The sequence below is a fragment of the Anopheles funestus genome, chromosome 2RL (assembly GCF_943734845.2).
Source record: "Anopheles funestus chromosome 2RL, idAnoFuneDA-416_04, whole genome shotgun sequence".
Lineage (NCBI taxonomy): Eukaryota > Metazoa > Arthropoda > Insecta > Diptera > Culicidae > Anopheles > Anopheles funestus.
In genome coordinates, this window is record NC_064598.1 from 44073994 (window position 1) to 44090625 (window position 16632).

Here is a 16632-nt window from a genome sequence, read left to right on the forward strand (position 1 = left end):
AAACCCACCCAAGAAACTTCCCACTGTCGGGGTGGTAGCGAACACACTGTTTCCTTTACGGATGATGCGGCTTCGCCAGAACCACGTGAAGAAAAAAAAACGGTACCGAAGCGCGAAACATTCATCGGCAGAAGAAACAACAGTAGGAAATTATCATAGAATGAGTCGAACTGACTGCCGACCAAAACACAGGTAGGGAATGGATGGAAGTAAAATCAGATCATCACCCATTAGGTAGCCCCCATATACATGGCAAGTGGTAAGATAATTTTACAGCACCACCAGCGACCAAGAGTATGTTTTAATGTATTTTTGTTTCTCTTCTCTTTTTCTCTTGTGTTTTCCAACCTCCATTCTTCCACTTACACTCGTTTCTCGAAAAGATCGCACATGATCTATCTGTTCTTTTTTTTTTTTTGCTATCCACTACAAACACTCTTTTTGGTCTGTTTAGTTCACTGTTGCTTCCTGTGGGTCGGAATAAACAAGCGAACACCATCCGGATCTAACGGATTCGCGGGCGGATAGCAAAACATTCATCACCCTGCGAATGAATGATTCTTAATTACGGTTTCCTTGCCTTCCTCTTTCGGCTTTTGATTCGACTGTTGAAGTTTCATCTTAACTCAGTGTCTTTTCATATCCAGCTTAAGTACGCGACCGATTGTTGGACCAGTAAAGGTAGTTGAGATCAACAGCGAACTCAGCTGATCAGGTGATGAATATATGACTAAATTGAACAGTTTAAGATGAATCATGAAAGTATGACTGGTTGTGTTTCCAACTCGTGTTATTAATTTGTCTTGTTTTGTTTAGTTGATTTATTTTGTTGATTAACTAGTTAATTCTGTATCTAGTTTTTTTTTTATCAGCTAAAAAATTCGTACGTTCGTTTACGTTCTTTAATTGATTTTTAATTCAATTTGATGAATACCATGAATTATATCGATTAATGATCATTTTATCTCATGTAAAAATGAGTTTCAGGTTCCAGCACTTCAATATATTCCCAATCACTACATCATCTAGAAAGATCCAACTTATTGAAGCTTTCTTTTTGCTATATCTTTCGTTTTCAGTATTTCTGAGAAGATTACACAGAAAGAGATCAGGTGTTTTTATTGCAAATAACACATCTGTTTTAGCAATACGGCCAGGCCGTTCTTTATTATTAAAAAAAAAACCCATCTGTTTTATTTTCAATGCTGTTGTATAAAGACAAATCATGACGTGTGCTCCTTTTATAATGTCAATAATAGTAATCGATTGGCACTCATGTGGAAGGATCACTAAAGATCACTGTTCAACCCAATAAACATTTTTAATTGCCCTAAGACGTTGACAGGTGCGCTGTCAATTTATGGTATCGATGCTATAATGCAGTGCATTGGACTTGAGCCCTCTGTGACTTGTTTATGGCACGCATATGACACCAGAACCATCTTTTGAATAGTCTTTTTTTTGGTAATATTTCCAGTGATACTCAACCATTAATAGGCCGTATTTTTTAGAGTGAAAACACATAAATTTAGTGATAAGATACATTGAAATTGAATTACCCTTAGTCAGTTCTAATCATCGCACACATGGAACGCAGATTCAGGCGGATTGGCAGTACATCAAACAATCATGCTCATCCTTCGAAATTACCGCTCCACAAGCACGGCTAAAAAGCTACCCACCAGCACCGAACCAGGGGCGCTGTACGGCAGCCAAAAATAACAAGTTCAAAAGTCGCAATATCGATTGGCGCGCGATAAAAATATTTCCCAATCAATTGAAGTCAATAATAGAGCCCGCGGGCATACGGGGGCGCTCTCTAAAAATTCAACACATGCAACATTAGCGCCGAAAGCGCGCGCACTTCTAAAAGCACGGGAAGGGAAAAAAAAAGTAAAACATATATGATTCGTTCACGGTCACAACAAAAATACACGCTCATCGCATATCGAACACTCAAAGGCAACCGATCGTTGACAATGAGGAACGGTTCGGTTGTTGTTGCTTTTGCTTCCTTTTGGTTTAGCAAAACAGAACCCGCAAACATCTCCCCGTAACGGATACACTTGGGGGGTGAGATTTTTGGGCGATTCCCAAACGGGACAATTCAATCGTGCATTGTTTATTGTTACAAATACACACACATACGTATGGCGGGAGATAAATAAAAACCACCAAATAAAGCAAACAAAACAGGGTGTACACAACAGGAGAAACTAAAAATATGGGTATGATAATAAAAGCGTAATGAAGTAAGCTTTTCCACCGAGAGACAAGGATAAAGCTAAAAGCCACCGCTTTATAACACTGCCCAGTTAGTCGAAGGATCAGTAACGGATAATCTCCGGCAATCCACACCCAATACTGGGGTTCGGTCAATACGAAGGACACTCGTCAACCGTCCAAGGACGTTGCCCAGGCACCGAACCCTCGCTACTTCATCGCCATCCCATCCAAAAACGTGCGAACCGTTCGGCAACGATATTGGTTACTTCCATCGATCGACCGATAACGACAGACACACGGTCGGTCCATCAATCGAAAACCTAACGAGCATTTTAATTATTAATTTTGGTGGTATGGTAAGCGCACTGAACACACAACACGATGATAACATGGACAGAGTGAGCATTCGCTGCTACGAAATTAATACGTTGACCCATCCCAAAGTTACACTCTTTTATTATTTTTTTCTGCGTATTAACACGCAACGGTCAAGAAGGGGTTTTTTATTAAATTTTCAAGCGCTTGGTGAATATCCCATACGCGTGACAGCTACGTGACACACAGGAGGAGCTTATGTTTGTTTCGGTTTTTGATTTTTTTAACAATTTATAGCACGTTACATATGATTTTTTTCATTATGTTTCGAGGTTAATTATAAAAATCATTTATAACAATTATTTGAAGTCGAGTTGTTTAACAATAGCAATCAATCACAAAATCATTTATTGAGATTGTAAAACTAAAGCATCATAAAATTAATTAATGATGTTGCATAATAAAATATTTCAAAAAAAAAGTGTACAATTTTACTGTCAACACATCCCTGAATGGTACTGTAATTTTGTCCAAAAAGTTGATAAATTATCGGCATATTGCCATTAAGCTTTTATTTGAACATTCACCAACAAGTGAACAAGTTTTGGTAGTCGATACGATTCTTTGATGACAAATGTTTCGCACATTAGTACAACAAGCTACTAGAAAAAGAATTGTCCCTCTTTTTTCATCGGCACATAACGATTCATGTGGAATCTTCTATAATGGAGGCCTTTTCATATGTATTAATGCAATAATTGATCATAATAACCAACCATATACGAAACATTCAAAGATTAAGGCAAAAAAGGCCACATCCACCAAGAATGGAAAGCCTTTTCTGCTTGCAATAGATTAGCAAACTCTACTCGAATGCTCCACGCAAAACAGATTCGCTGTCAGTGAAATTCTCCAACAGGATGGACCTACAGAGGGAGACTACTTCGAGTTTTTTTCTCTTTAACACTAGAACTACCAAGCGTTTAAAGCGTTTTTCGTTTGTGGTTAATTTTTAAACAATTTCGAATAGTTGGAATATATTTTATTGTTTATTGGAGATCGTACGATCGAATATGTATGTGAAACTCATGTTTCACCTACCTTAGAATTGTTTAACCCTAAAAAATTATGTGATGAAAATGAAGCGTTCCAGTCAAAATGACTGGTCCGGTAGTTCTAGTGTTAAAAAATCAAGTGCCTTAAGTATGAAATTAATAAGTAATTATTAAATAGTAATTATTAAAAGAAAAACAAAAAGGAATAAGAAAAAGGAGGAGTTTAGGTGGAATGAAATGTAAGTACTCGTGACTAATACATTTTGCACTATTTGTAACGCAATAATTGAAGAAATGACAGAAGAAAAGGAGAAAAAGCGAATCAGAATGAAAACAATAAACACAACAAATCAACAGCAATGAAATAAGGACATAGGAATAGAAAGAAAATGACGAAGAATTTTGTTTTGTGATACTGATCTGAGCTTTTCTGTTTCAGTTCCGACAAATGTTCAATGGGAAAACTCTTCTTTTTTTTTGCTATAACATGAACACGACAAACGACCAGCGAGTTATGGAATACAGTAGGATAGAAAGTGAAATGTGAAGGAAGACACAAATGGCGTTCATACACGCCACATCAGTATACACGCCGCAGTGGAACAACACTAGAAAAGATGGTTTTTGGTATGTAGGGAAAAGGCTCGAATAAAAATGAATTCCACGACGGGTTAAAGTTAATCACCCAAGATGGAGCGCACTTTTCCGACCATCTTCCACGGGGGGTGGGTGCGAGTATGGCACGGAACAGGTACGCGGGAGGGTGGTGTGTTGTGAAACGAAACGTATGTAAGTGTTTGGGTACAATATGAGGAGGACTCTCCGATGTTACAGAACCCCGTTCATTCTTGCGTGTGTTATGTGTGAACTAATGCAACTTGTGAATGGGCTAAACAACACAGCTACGCGGTGATGTACGTTGCCTTACCTTCTAGGAGCCGCTGGATCAGATTGTCCACGTCCAGCGTATAGTCGGCCATTGCAAGCTACGGTTTTCTTTCCCGGGAAGGTTGTTGGTAGTTGGCGAATGAGTCGGTCCCCGACTCTGGTTGCCTCCGTTCAGATCACTCCAATGTGAGAGTTGCGTTTGATTTCCACCGTTTTCGCGATGGATTGCTTCTTTTAACTTTCACTGCACAGTACAGAATCCCTATTGCTGCTGTGGGGATTTCAAACAAATTTGGATTTCTCGCGGTAGCGCCCACTCAGTTCCGATCAAATCATTGAATGTTTAACACTCTGGAACAAACACGGCTAATCGGCTACTTTGATGAATGTGGTACAAATCATCACTTGACAGAAGGACGTGATGTTCACTCACGTCCTGTCAAACCGCACTGGACACTTGTTTTTTTTTCTTCAATGGTTGCTGCTACTGCTGCTTTTTTCCCTGCGTGGAGAAGACATATGATGAAAATTCTTCAGATACTTTTAACCGCACAAACACCGAAACGCACACAAGCATACGGCGTCTAGCCCAGGGATAGCGCCGGTGACGAAATTAGCAAGCTGGCGTATAAGAACAATCGTCACACTGTACACTTGTGCTGTTTTATTAATAAAAAAAGGGTAAGACGAACGAGAGCAGGTTGGAGACACCGGCCATGATTCGCATCCGCAGCTTGTTCTCGCTGGTTACCGCCGAACTGTATTGATTGCACTTCCGATGGGACACACAACAAGCCGGCACGAAGCAATTAAACCTCCTTCAAAGTGTGCTATAACATACATTAATTTGAGGGCGAAACACACAAGCTGATATTAAAAATAGAAAAACAACATTTGGAACATTGATTCGCACGAAACGCGTAGGAAGTTTGGTGGTTCCATCTTTAACGCAAACCGGAAATTATTCTGCTTCAAAACGAGGTCCGTGTTTGCTGTCATTATTATTACTTCCATTCGACGACGCACGCGCATCTGGTTTTATTCACGCGCACAGCTTCCCGCTTTTTTTTTGTTAGGTCAACCCTACATTGAAAGGGATGAAAAATTTCTCATCATAAACACTACTACACAAGGGTTCCTACGCACACCATGCAAGGGGAGTTCACACCGGACCAATACGGTGGGAAATGTGCATTGTGTGGAAAAGATGTTCCCAACGTGGAGTTATGTCCGCACATAAATATACTTGCTCATGCACACACACACGAACACACATCCTCCGCACATGTCAGTGCAATATTCACACCCGAAAATGGAACGATTAACGCATACTTTGATACGGTAACACGATAGCGTCACACACTCATTCATCTCGCACTCATCGACTGCAAACAAACTAACGTGTTAAGAAAAAAAGACACACACACACATACACACGGTAGAAGCGAGTATTATTTTTGGACAACGGTCCCACCAGAGGAGAAAATTCTTTTTTTTGCCGTATGTTGCACACACTTTTCCGGAACGACAAATCAACCGTAAAGCGACCAAAAAAAGCTCGTATCAGACTAAAAATGCAACCTAAAACGAATGCAATGTTTCCGTCTTTTCCTGTTCCGGTTGTAGTTTCACACCCTTCCAACTAAAAGCCCCGTCTGGTGTAGCTGATTCAACGAAGCGAAAACTGCTTTAGACCAACAACTTCACATTGAAGCAAGACAAAAAAGACAGATAAAAATGTACGCGATCTGTCTTTTCTAGCTTGGTTCTTCACCGTGTATGAACAGATTCCAATCGGAACGCGAAAATGGGAGTAAAAACGCAAAATTAGATCACAGCCGCAAATGGAGCAATCTAGACACAGTTGGGGAACAGCTGAATATAGTTACACTTTTGCACACGTTCCCTTACGTTTCACGCTTACACTTCTACACTACCACCCGTCCCGGGGAGGCATTACCTTTCGTCGGAAAAAGCTAAATTCCGGCACCGTGCACGAAAAATCAACTCGTTCCGGGAGCGAATCACTTGACTGTGAACTTTCCACACGTCGTTCGCCGTTTTCTACCTGTGGGGAAAACTACACTACAGTGCACACACCTTTTTACGGACTTGTGCTGCTGCTGCTGCTGTGTGCGTGTGTGCCTGTATGAGTTTTTACCAAATGAGCATGGACAGTTCATCACGAATACGTTGACAAGCGGTTTATGTTTTGACCAAATTGAGGAACCACAGTTCATTATGGTCGTATTGGTTACATTCGGTGCCCATAGTTTGTATGGCAGCGAAGAAAGAGAAGGAAGAAAATCGTTGAAACACTGAAAAGGCCTTTTTTGCTTTTCAAAAATAGCACGAAATATCGGTTACAGAACTGTTATTTGTGTGTCTGAAAAAAAGTTTTCTATTCTGTGTATTTTTAAAATGCATTTTAAGTTTTCATTTATTTTGTTATAATATTTTAAATCTTCCGAAAATAAACAATGCCGAATGCAATCGATGCACAAACTTCACTTCTCCCTGACAGCACAGGGTGACCGAGAGAAAACATACAAACGTTCCGAAACAACAACAAAGCAATACAGCTTCGACGCATTTCCCGACCAATTTGCTATCAAAACTATCTGTTTCAATCGTACAGAATGGCCGATTTTGATTGGAACGATCACCACCGACAGCAGGTGCTACAGGGACGGCAAATATTAGAACGAACGTCTGCCAGTCTGGCTCGTTCGAATCAAATTGCCATCGAGACCGAACATACGGGTCATGAAGTGAGTGCCTTTATCGTTTCACAACTCCTTTGCTGAACAAGTATTTAACCCGTGTTGTTCCCGCTTTTAGGTAATTAACGAACTTGAAGTGCAGCGTGAATCTCTTCTACGCAGCCAGCACCGTTTGGAGAACGCCAATGATGATCTAAGCAAGTCCGGTGCCATCCTTCGTGCGATGAAGCGGAACGTATTGTACAATAAGCTCATTTTGATAATGATCATCGTGATGGAGGTGGTTATACTCGCGGGCATGATTACATTAAAGTTCTTATAGCGAAGGAAATATAATGCAACGGAATCCCAAAGTGTAACTGCAAGCGATTTGTTTTTCTTTCCACGCATTGATCAAATTCCCAATCTGTGATTTTTGAGCCATTTTCGAAACATTCAAAAAATTACTTCCCAGTGAAATTAGTTCAATTTTTGTTTATTATATACTTGTATCAGTATAAACGTGCATAATAAAAAAAAACATTGTTAAATCTTCAATTGTTAATAAAAAAAATATATCCTAGCTAACCTTACTGGTTTATAAGGTCTTTAAAAGGCCACACATTGCGTTATTAGATGTGAAGTTAGGAAAAATAGTAGCAAAATTGGAACCCATTGCACCTCAGATACGTATCTGACCTTAGCTTGACGAGCATGTCGCCGTTAAACTTTGCCTACCTATTTGTTCTTCAATACGTGCATGATCACCTCATCGACCGTGTGATTGTTCAGCAGCGCCTTAATGTCGTCATCGTCCATCGTGACGGAAAACAGAATCTTTGTGTTTTCGCGCATACGTGTCGTATGGTCACCGGCCTCCTCGCCCTTTGCCGGCTGATGCCCACAGCCCATGATAACGCGCCCGAGCACCTCCTCCACCGGTGCATTCGGCCAGCCGAAACTGCGCAACATATCGTCACCCATGAGCATCTGCAGCAGTTCGGAAATTTTGCATTCCAACATATCGTCGCTCAGGAAGATCGGTATGCTGTCTTCATCCGTGCGTGGACGCTTCGAACCGGCAGGTTTCAGTTCACGTTTGCGCTTCACTTTCGCTTCATTCGCTACCTTTGCTTTAGCGTCTTTCGGGCGTGTTGTGGTTGGTGATGCGACCGGCTTTACCTGTTTGGTGGGTAACGGGTCCTTCGGACTGGAAGTCTCTTTCGTTTGCTTTGTGACCGTTTTGACCGGCGATGATACTTTTGGCGAACGCATTGTTGCACCTTCCGGCTTTGGTTTTATACCGGTTCCGGATGGTTTTGTGGAGCTTGAAACGTTCCTCTTCGGCGATTCCCCCTCATCCACCATCGTTTCAACAGCCACCTTGCTTACCCTGGGTGATTCCTTTAGTTTCGGCCGTGCAATTACAGACGAATTTGCCGAAGAGTTAGATTCATTAAGGGAAACATTTTCCTTTTTCACTATCTCGACCGTTGACCGAATAGGATCAGTATTTGGTTTGTCTATAAAATCGACTAAACCGCTCTCGCCCAAAATCGCACCCGTATCATCCACTATCGGTATCAGCTCGAATGGAACCGATGTGGTAGGTAGCAGGTTTGTAATCGAATCCGAAGTGCTTGCCGGAATTTCTACCACCTCGAACATTTCCACCGTTTGGTGGGTATTGTAAGCGTCATCCTTCGGTGCGCCATCGTCCATCGTGGTGATCTGGTAGACGGCACCATCTATTTCCACCGTTGCTTCCTTTTCCGCTTCCCGCTTTGCGACCCGCTTTTCCATCTGCTCTTTCTCCGTTTCGTCGATGATTTTTTCCAAATAGTCACTGTTTGTAAAGACCATTAAGAAAATCAGTATTTTATCACTCATCTTATCATTCGTCAAGCAATCGCAAAAAGCATTACACAATTTGAAAAAGAATTAAGGATACATTGTAAGGTTCGAAAAAATGTAATTTTCATATTTTTAAAGGAAAAACTATCGCAATTATTTAAATTACAGCTTTAAATATGGGCTTCGTTATGAAAGCTTAAATTTTTTAAAAAATGGCAAACGTTTAAAGTTAAAAAAGAGGATTATGGCTTTAAATTCGTCAGTACTTTGCTTCGAAAAGAAATCATTAAAACAAATATTAATCAATTTGAAATATTTTTAGAAGTCCTCATTAAGTGTTCGTAAATTGGGTAAAGAAATTAATAAATATTAGATAACGGATTGTAAAACTTTGCTTTGAGAAACACTCATAAATTATTCGCATTGACATGAATTTACCTATTGAATTACTCATTTATCTCTGCTTAATCCTTTTACATTTGGAGGCTGATAATAAAGCAACGAAAGTACTTGCAGATTGACCCTTTCACTTACCGATGTTTTGAACGCATGTGCCGCATCAAGCAGTCGGACCGTTTAAACGTTCCCGAGCAAACCTTACACTGGACCGGATTTTCCTCCGTGTGCGTCCGCTGATGCAACATGATAGCACTTTTGGTGGTGAAAAATTTCCGACACACCAAACATTCATAGGCTGCAAGCAAAAGAAGAACAAAAAATAACATTATAAAACAATGATCGCAACGAAACAAAACACGAAAAAAAATCCTCCTCCCACTTACGCTTAACGTCCGAATGGATCAGCTCGTGGCGTGCAAGATCATCTTTGCGCAGGAACGTTTTGGGACACTTGTCACACTCGAACGGTTGCTCTCCCTTGTGCATAAACTTGATGTGCTCGTTCAGTCGGGCCTTCCGGCTAAATGTTTCATCGCAATCACTGCACTGGAACGCATTCTCGCCCGTGTGATTGAGCATGTGGGCCCGTAGCTGCGTGGCCTGGATGAACCGTTTGCCGCACTCCTGACACTCGTGCGGTTTCTCACCGGTGTGTGTTTTCCGGTGCCGGTTCAGCGTTTCACGTGCAGCAAACGTGGCCGAACATTCATTGCACCGGTACGGTCGTTCGCCCGTGTGCTTGCGCCGATGCTTCCGCAACGCTCCCGTGGACGGAAACGACATTGGGCAGAGATCGCACGGAAACGGTTTCTCTCCCGTGTGCGTACGAATGTGTATGTTTAGCAGTGATGACCCGTAGAAGGACTTCGAACAGTAGGGACACTGATAATCACGCTTACGCGCTCCCTGTCCCATGTGCGAGCGCAAATGTTCACGCAGATTGTCAATCCGCGTGAATTCCTTACCACAAACCTCGCACGGTAGCACCTCTACCTCCTTCGGGACCATACCACATTTGGTGTGCTTTTCGTGCCGGTCCAGATGGTAGCGGCGGGTAAAATCCTTCCCACACGCCATACACGCGTACGGTTTGCCCTCGTCGTGCGTCTTCAGATGCTCTTCCAAGATTGTCTGCGTGCTGCACTTTGCGTTGCAGTAGCAACAGGGAAAAGTGTCCGAGTCCGAATGGATCGAGCTCAGGTGTCGCTCCATGTACTCGTACGCCTTGAACGATTTGGGACAAAATTTGCACCGGATGTGTCCAACGTGCGCGGTGCTCACATCTTCCCCACAGCAGTAGCACGGATTATCCGGGTTCGGATTGCAGTACTTGTGAAACTCTTCACCCGGGTTCGCATGTTTGGCCGCTTTACGCTCCTTCAGGATAACGTCCTGTACCTCATCCACTACGCCGGGACACTTGTATTTATGGTTTTTTTGTTCCTGAAAAAATGTAAAATAGTATCAGATGTTTTAAACTTCCGGTTTATGCACGATCGCACGATCAATTAGCTCCCGCTGCTTACCAACGATGTTTTGAAAATCTTTTTACACGTCCCACAGTACTTGCTGCGCTTCATGTCCAGTATCAATCGACCGTCTTCCGTTTCGAGCAAATCCGGATCCGAGTCCGGATTGTCGGACAGTTCCTCGTAATCTTCCTCTCCGTCACCATCCCGAACGTCATCGGATGTGCTGCCATATTCCTGCTTTTTAATGACTGGTACCAGATCTATCTCATCGTTACCGTTCACCTGAACGTTGACCAAAATTTCTTTTTTCTTCGTCCCACTCGTACGGAGCGACCCGGCTCTGACAGAATTTCGACCGATCATTTCGATATTGCGCGCGGTAGGCCTGCAAAAGGTACGTCGCTGCTGTCGTCGGAAGCCAATCTGGATTGTGGCCCCGTAAGTTAGATTTCACTTTTTCGTTACACTCCAATGCCAGAACCGTACGCAGAACACGGCAATCACTTTAGGCGGCAAATCCGTAAGCATTGATATGCATACGCTTGTTCTAACCCCGCACGGTATGCGCCTACAGCCAAACCAATCGCACGCACGAAAGATATACAGTGCAGGAATGCTGAAAATACAGGTCCAACAGTTAGCGCTTACAACAACAACAACCCCCAAGCCCTGGATTTCTCTCTTGCCAAATGTCAAACTAGTTGCATACGTAAAGATGCTTGCGCACCGTAACACATAAAGTTAAGCCACGGTAAAATCAATGCGACTCACGTCTACATAGTTTAATGCTTACCCTTGCCGAGTGGATCACTTAACACTGCTTTTCACAACCGTAACACATCTTTGGGGAGGAAATTTCCTGGAGAATTGTGCGTGTTTTCTGCAGCTCAATGCTTAATTGTTCCCTATGTCTAGCGTGATTTGACATTACGACTTCAGTGACGCAGACACGTCAGCAGCGTTGCAGTTGAACAGGCGTTTTGATGTAAATGTGTAGTGGTAAATTAGGCGCATAAAAACCATAAATTGTCATGATGATACAGCATAACTTTTGAGAACTTTCTATTTGTTATCTTCGATACAACATAATATTGGTGACAAAATTAATTACACAAATTTCTTTTTCCCTACTTCTAAATAGCATCAAAACAAAAGTTGTAGTGAAAAAAAATGATTTTATTGGCTCCAGAGAGGATCGAACTCACGACCTTCGCGTTATTAGCACGACGCTCTAACCAGCTGAGCTATGGAGCCAGATGCTGCTTCGACTCTATAACTATTACTTGAGCGTAAGGCATTCTTCAGGCATAGAATGCAAGGCATTCACCGCAGACTGAAGCAACACCTTGCGGTAAATCGTTCTGATGCTTTACTTAGCAGTAATTCAATAAGTCATCATTGGTTAAAAAGTTCCAAAACTGCAGCAATGATCATCTTAGGTAAAAAAAAACCATCAGAATAATTATTCTGGCCTAAACTAGGGATACACTTTTAATTATTCTCCACGGATCTAGTGTATAGGCCCGGGGTTTACATTAGTGCTTTGCTTGTTGAATCTTTTGAAATTAGTCATTCATATGAATCTTCAGTGAAGTGCCATTCAAAACATGAGCCGATTCCCAAAATATTAATGAATTCTCATAAATTCAAATAAATCCTCAAAGATTCATGAAACCTGAATGATTCACTACCAACAGATTTATCGTTTCTGATTTCAAAGATTCATACAGACTCATGAATCTGCGTAAGATTCACCCAACTATTAGTTTACATAATAACGATTTATTTTACGATTAAAGAACACCTTCTTTCCCTGCGCTTTATACATTTTTTTTGTTTTATCCTAGTGGAGATTGAGTTGTTGCTTGCACCTGTCCACTTTACTGTAAGACGCGCTCTACCATCATGTATCTGTTTAGTTGCATAAAAAAGCGTCTACTATCACACAGTGGGAATGTGAACTACAACACTTCGATAACGTAACTATGGCATTGCTTACACAATACTAGTGTTTGTGTGTGTATACGATTGTTCCCGACAAACTGCTAGCGGGTACAGCAGGGAACTAGAATCCGTTCACGACAAATTTACATCCCATCTAATGTAGAGCTTCACAGCTAAATGTATTATTCCGTAATGTTTTCCTAACTCACGTCCTAAGAGAGAGATGTGCGCTACCGCGGTGATTTACATCCGTTTACAAGTGTATGAGATCGATCAACATCAATTTAAAATCGTCTTCTAATGCGCCTAATATACGGTACAACATTCCCACACCGTTATTCTCGCCATCCCACTCCCCACCTTGATACGATTGTTGATGAATCTAATTTTGTGGGCTGGTCTGCAACCAACCGCGGCTGACCAGATATTTTTTCACGATGCTCTCTGCCACCGAATTCATATTGTGGTCTAACGCGGGACGGCTTAGCAGGACCGTTTTTAGCGTGAGATATCTGGTAACGGGCATGTTTAGCGAACTGCAGAGTTGAATTTCGTTAGACGTCAGCAGCTGGCCGCCGGGCTGCTGTGCTGGATCGGATGCCAGGTTTCCGGCCGCGCCGCCGCCGCTCACCGGATGGTGCTGGTGGTGGTTGTGAAGCTTCTGGCCGCTCGTTGACTGGTGCAAGGCGCCCGAGCTCGTCACCACCTCCCGCTGTGAGCTATCCAAGCAATTTTTGCTGCTGTATGAGTCGTCGGAGCAAACCCGGTCTTCGGTGAGGTGCGTGGGCTTTCGGTCGATGGAATTTAAGCTTCGGACGTCGCTTTCGCTTCTTCTTGCCGATCCCACCGTCGATGGTACTCCCCCTTGGGTCGCACTCGCCAGGCCCGCCGCCACCGACGATGCTGTTCCCGTTTGGCCCATTCCGCTGCCCAACACCGAGGATGCCCCTTTGGCGATCTCTCCAGAGACGCCTCTGTTTCGGTTGTCCTGTCAAAATTTGTCGTATACAACCGGTGATCGACTGACCGTTTGGACCGATTATACATGCAAGCTATTTCGGAACCGTGTAAACAAGAGCATAACAGCCACATCAGACACGTGACCCGGGGTATAGAAGGGGGAAAAAGAACATAGAGAAAAGATGGAGACCGATTAACTTCGCGATTTGGCGTAAAGTGTATCCACAAAAATAGCTCCCATGTATAATCGGTGCCCGGCCGGCGTGCTATAATGTTGATGCTATGGAAATGGAGCACGATAATTGCAATGAAATGATTGTTCAATACACGAAACATTGTAACGAAAGTCAATGAATCAACCTGCTTCATAATCATATCAGTGTGTCCATACCGGTCCATTTCCATGGCTTTCAACGGCACGCCGGTGCGGAAAGCGACGCATATACATACCGTGCGTCCATGCCCGTATGGTCCCGTATTGCGATACTGTGCCGCGGCAACATGCTGCTCGAAGTGAACACATTCGTCGACGCGCTGAATGCCATTCCAGCGGTAACGGTTTAGCTCAGACAAACGAATCCGTAGCGCCCGTTCGCGTTCGAGGGAAGATATCAATCGTTCAAACTCTAGCGACGTGTAGAATTGAGAGTAAGTGCGTAACCGTTCGCGGAACTCACGCTGGTCGCGGGTCTGTCTAGCACGCTTCATATTGCCGCGGAAGAAGTTGGCTATCAGTTGATAATCTCGCACCACTCGTTTCCTTCTCGCACGTTCCCGTAACCGGCGGGTATAGATATCGACCTGGGCCAATTTTAGCAGCATATCCACATCTTCATCATCCGGCTGTAACGAAAGAGTAGAAACGAGCTGTTCCGCCGTTGGGTCGTATTCGCGCTCGAAATCGTCCCGATTTGGCATGTATCCCAGGGCAGCGGCTTCCTCGGCTGTGCAGTCCATCGGCGGTAGCTTCTGTATCAGCAGCTGACTGAGTGGCCCGGTATCGTCCGAGGTGTGATCGGTCAGTATCGGACGCTGATCGACAGCCGTCTGCCATGTGTGTCTGCCGATGGTACCATTGAGAAACTTTGACACATATTCGTCCTTTGCCTCCTCCGGTGTACGTGTTTCGATGTGTTTGCTAATATCCTCCCAGTTGCCGAAACCGTACTGCTCGATAGCATCAAGCAGATGTAGTTCTTCGCGTGCTGACCAGCCGCTTTTGCCACGGAAAATAGAAAGTATTCCCGAATCCATGAACTGGTACGAGTGATCATTCCGATGCGGTCCGATTTCGGCTCCTGCAGCAAAACACTGTAAACAAAACACGGTCATTCAAGCAAGCTGCAGGGAGAGACCCTTCTTCATTTTCTTCTTCGTCTTTGCATCAACACCTTACCGCTAGGCATAGTTCGAAGTCCGTGCACACCACACAGTGCACGCGAATCCCCGATATATCTTCCTGGCAGTTGGTACATGTGTATTTGGCGAACAGTTCTGTGAACATTAGTGCAAATAAAGGTTAGATACACTGTGGGAAAATTCACGACAAATTTTCGTCTTCCAGAACAGACGCTCGCACTTACCCGCCATCTTGGATGTGAGGCAAAATTTCGATTATTCGTGGTTGATTTTATTTTTAGACCTACCGTCGAGCAGTTTCTGTTGACTTTCGAGCAGATCTGCGTGACTGCGTCACTAAACGCGTAGCAATTTTCGCGTTTGCGAACGCGATTCAGTTTTTTTTTTGAAACTTCATACAAAAAAAATTGCGAAAAGTCGCTTTACGTATATTTTCAGCGAAAAATCGCTATTCGAAGCGCGATTTGACGCCATGAACGGTTTTTTTTTGTAACGACGACCAGGATAGCTCGCTTTTGCTGACAATAACAAGGTAAAAAAATATAAATTTAAAAATTAGATCGGTTGAGTGTCATTAAATATTGTAAAGTTTGAAAAAATCGAGTGCGTTTTTATTTTTTAAAGTACGTACGTGTTGTATATAATTATTTTGAATGTAAATACTATTTTTAAAACAGAAGAATGCCTGTTAAATTCGTAAAAAAAATCATCTCTTGGACATTTCCCAAAAAAAAAAATCAAAAAAAAAATAAATTAGCAAAATTTATAAAATGATGTATTTTAATGCGAATTTGTTGAAATAAATATCTTTGCACTCAAATAATGCTTTAAATAAAAAAAGAATAAAAATCTATAAAAAAATTAAATAAAATCTATAAATTAACCAATCTCCTAAGGCTATAGCCTCAGCGTTTTTATGGGACATTTAGCTAAATTTATAAATTGATGTTTTGAATTAAGTTTCTTTTCATTCAAATAATGCTTTAAATAAAAAAAGAATGAAAAATAATAAAAAAATTAAACATTCTATAAATTTGTAAATATTCTACGGCTATGCCTTAGCTTTTTTTGGGGAAATTTAGCAAAATTTATAAATTGATGTATTTTAATGCGAATTTATTGAAATAAGTTTCTTTTCACTCAAATAATACTTTAAATAAAAAAAATAACAAAAAATTTGGATTGGATTTGGAGTAAAGTTATTATATGTAACATTAAATTTTTAAATACCAGTTAAAAAAAATTTGTTTAACAACTAGCAGCTGAGCAGTGTTTTTTTTGGTAAGTATTATACATTCGATTTTTAAAAGTGATACAACTTATTAAGAAATGGATAGACACAAACTGACAAATATCAAATAGTATTATTATTGTTTCCGATTTTTTTGTTTGCCACGTGGATTTTACAAAGAAATTGATTTAACCTAAGCAACCAAAGGAAGGAAGTATCACGAAGAT

The 16632-nt window shown here is 41.9% G+C and overlaps 4 protein-coding genes and 1 non-coding gene across 9 annotated transcripts in view; 1 reads left to right on the plus strand and 4 right to left on the minus strand.

Moving 5' to 3' along the window:
• LOC125760570 (serine/threonine-protein phosphatase PP1-beta catalytic subunit) overlaps positions 1-6657 on the minus strand; it is a 41514-nt gene extending 34857 nt beyond the window's left edge. The window contains exons 1-2 of one of the 3 annotated variants that reach the window (XM_049420827.1): positions 6585-6657; positions 4525-4986 (exon numbers count right to left, since the gene is read on the minus strand). In XM_049420827.1, the coding sequence (XP_049276784.1) occupies positions 4525-4576 (52 nt within the window). In that variant the 5' untranslated portion in view covers positions 4577-4986; positions 6585-6657. Of the gene's footprint in view, positions 1-4524; positions 4987-6444 lie in introns of all 3 variants that reach the window. The other 2 variants (XM_049420825.1, XM_049420828.1) reach the window with 2 other exon arrangements.
• Positions 6658-7014: 357 nt separating this feature from the next.
• On the plus strand, positions 7015-7566 carry LOC125760585 (uncharacterized). Its single transcript, XM_049420845.1, has 2 exons — positions 7015-7255; positions 7326-7566. Exons 1-2 carry the CDS (start codon positions 7124-7126, stop codon positions 7527-7529), a joined length of 336 nt encoding a protein of 111 aa, XP_049276802.1. The 5' UTR covers positions 7015-7123; the 3' UTR covers positions 7530-7566.
• Positions 7567-7666: 100 nt separating this feature from the next.
• Positions 7667-11882, minus strand: LOC125760553 (protein suppressor of hairy wing). The gene is made up of 5 exons (XM_049420794.1): positions 11705-11882; positions 10966-11527; positions 9823-10882; positions 9575-9734; positions 7667-9032 (listed from the first exon to the last, which is right to left on the minus strand). The coding sequence occupies exons 2-5, from the start codon at positions 11272-11274 to the stop codon at positions 7925-7927; spliced, it is 2637 nt and encodes an 878-aa protein (XP_049276751.1). The 5' UTR covers positions 11275-11527; positions 11705-11882; the 3' UTR covers positions 7667-7924.
• Positions 11883-12091: 209 nt separating this feature from the next.
• On the minus strand, positions 12092-12165 carry Trnai-aau (transfer RNA isoleucine (anticodon AAU)). Its single transcript has one exon. It is a non-coding gene; the product is annotated as a tRNA-Ile (tRNA).
• A 508-nt stretch (positions 12166-12673) lies between these two features.
• Positions 12674-15453, minus strand: LOC125760559 (transcriptional adapter 2B). Of its 3 annotated transcripts, XM_049420808.1 has the most exons (4): positions 15399-15453; positions 15212-15309; positions 14266-15126; positions 12674-13843 (listed from the first exon to the last, which is right to left on the minus strand). In XM_049420808.1, the coding sequence occupies exons 1-4, from the start codon at positions 15403-15405 to the stop codon at positions 13238-13240; spliced, it is 1572 nt and encodes a 523-aa protein (XP_049276765.1). In that variant the 5' UTR covers positions 15406-15453; the 3' UTR covers positions 12674-13237. The 3 variants fall into 3 exon arrangements, with proteins under 3 accessions (XP_049276765.1, XP_049276764.1, XP_049276766.1); XM_049420807.1 differs by lacking the exon at positions 15399-15453 and having other exon boundaries at positions 15212-15319; XM_049420809.1 differs by lacking the exon at positions 15399-15453 and having other exon boundaries at positions 13443-13907; positions 15212-15319.
• Positions 15454-16632: the final 1179 nt, after the last annotated feature.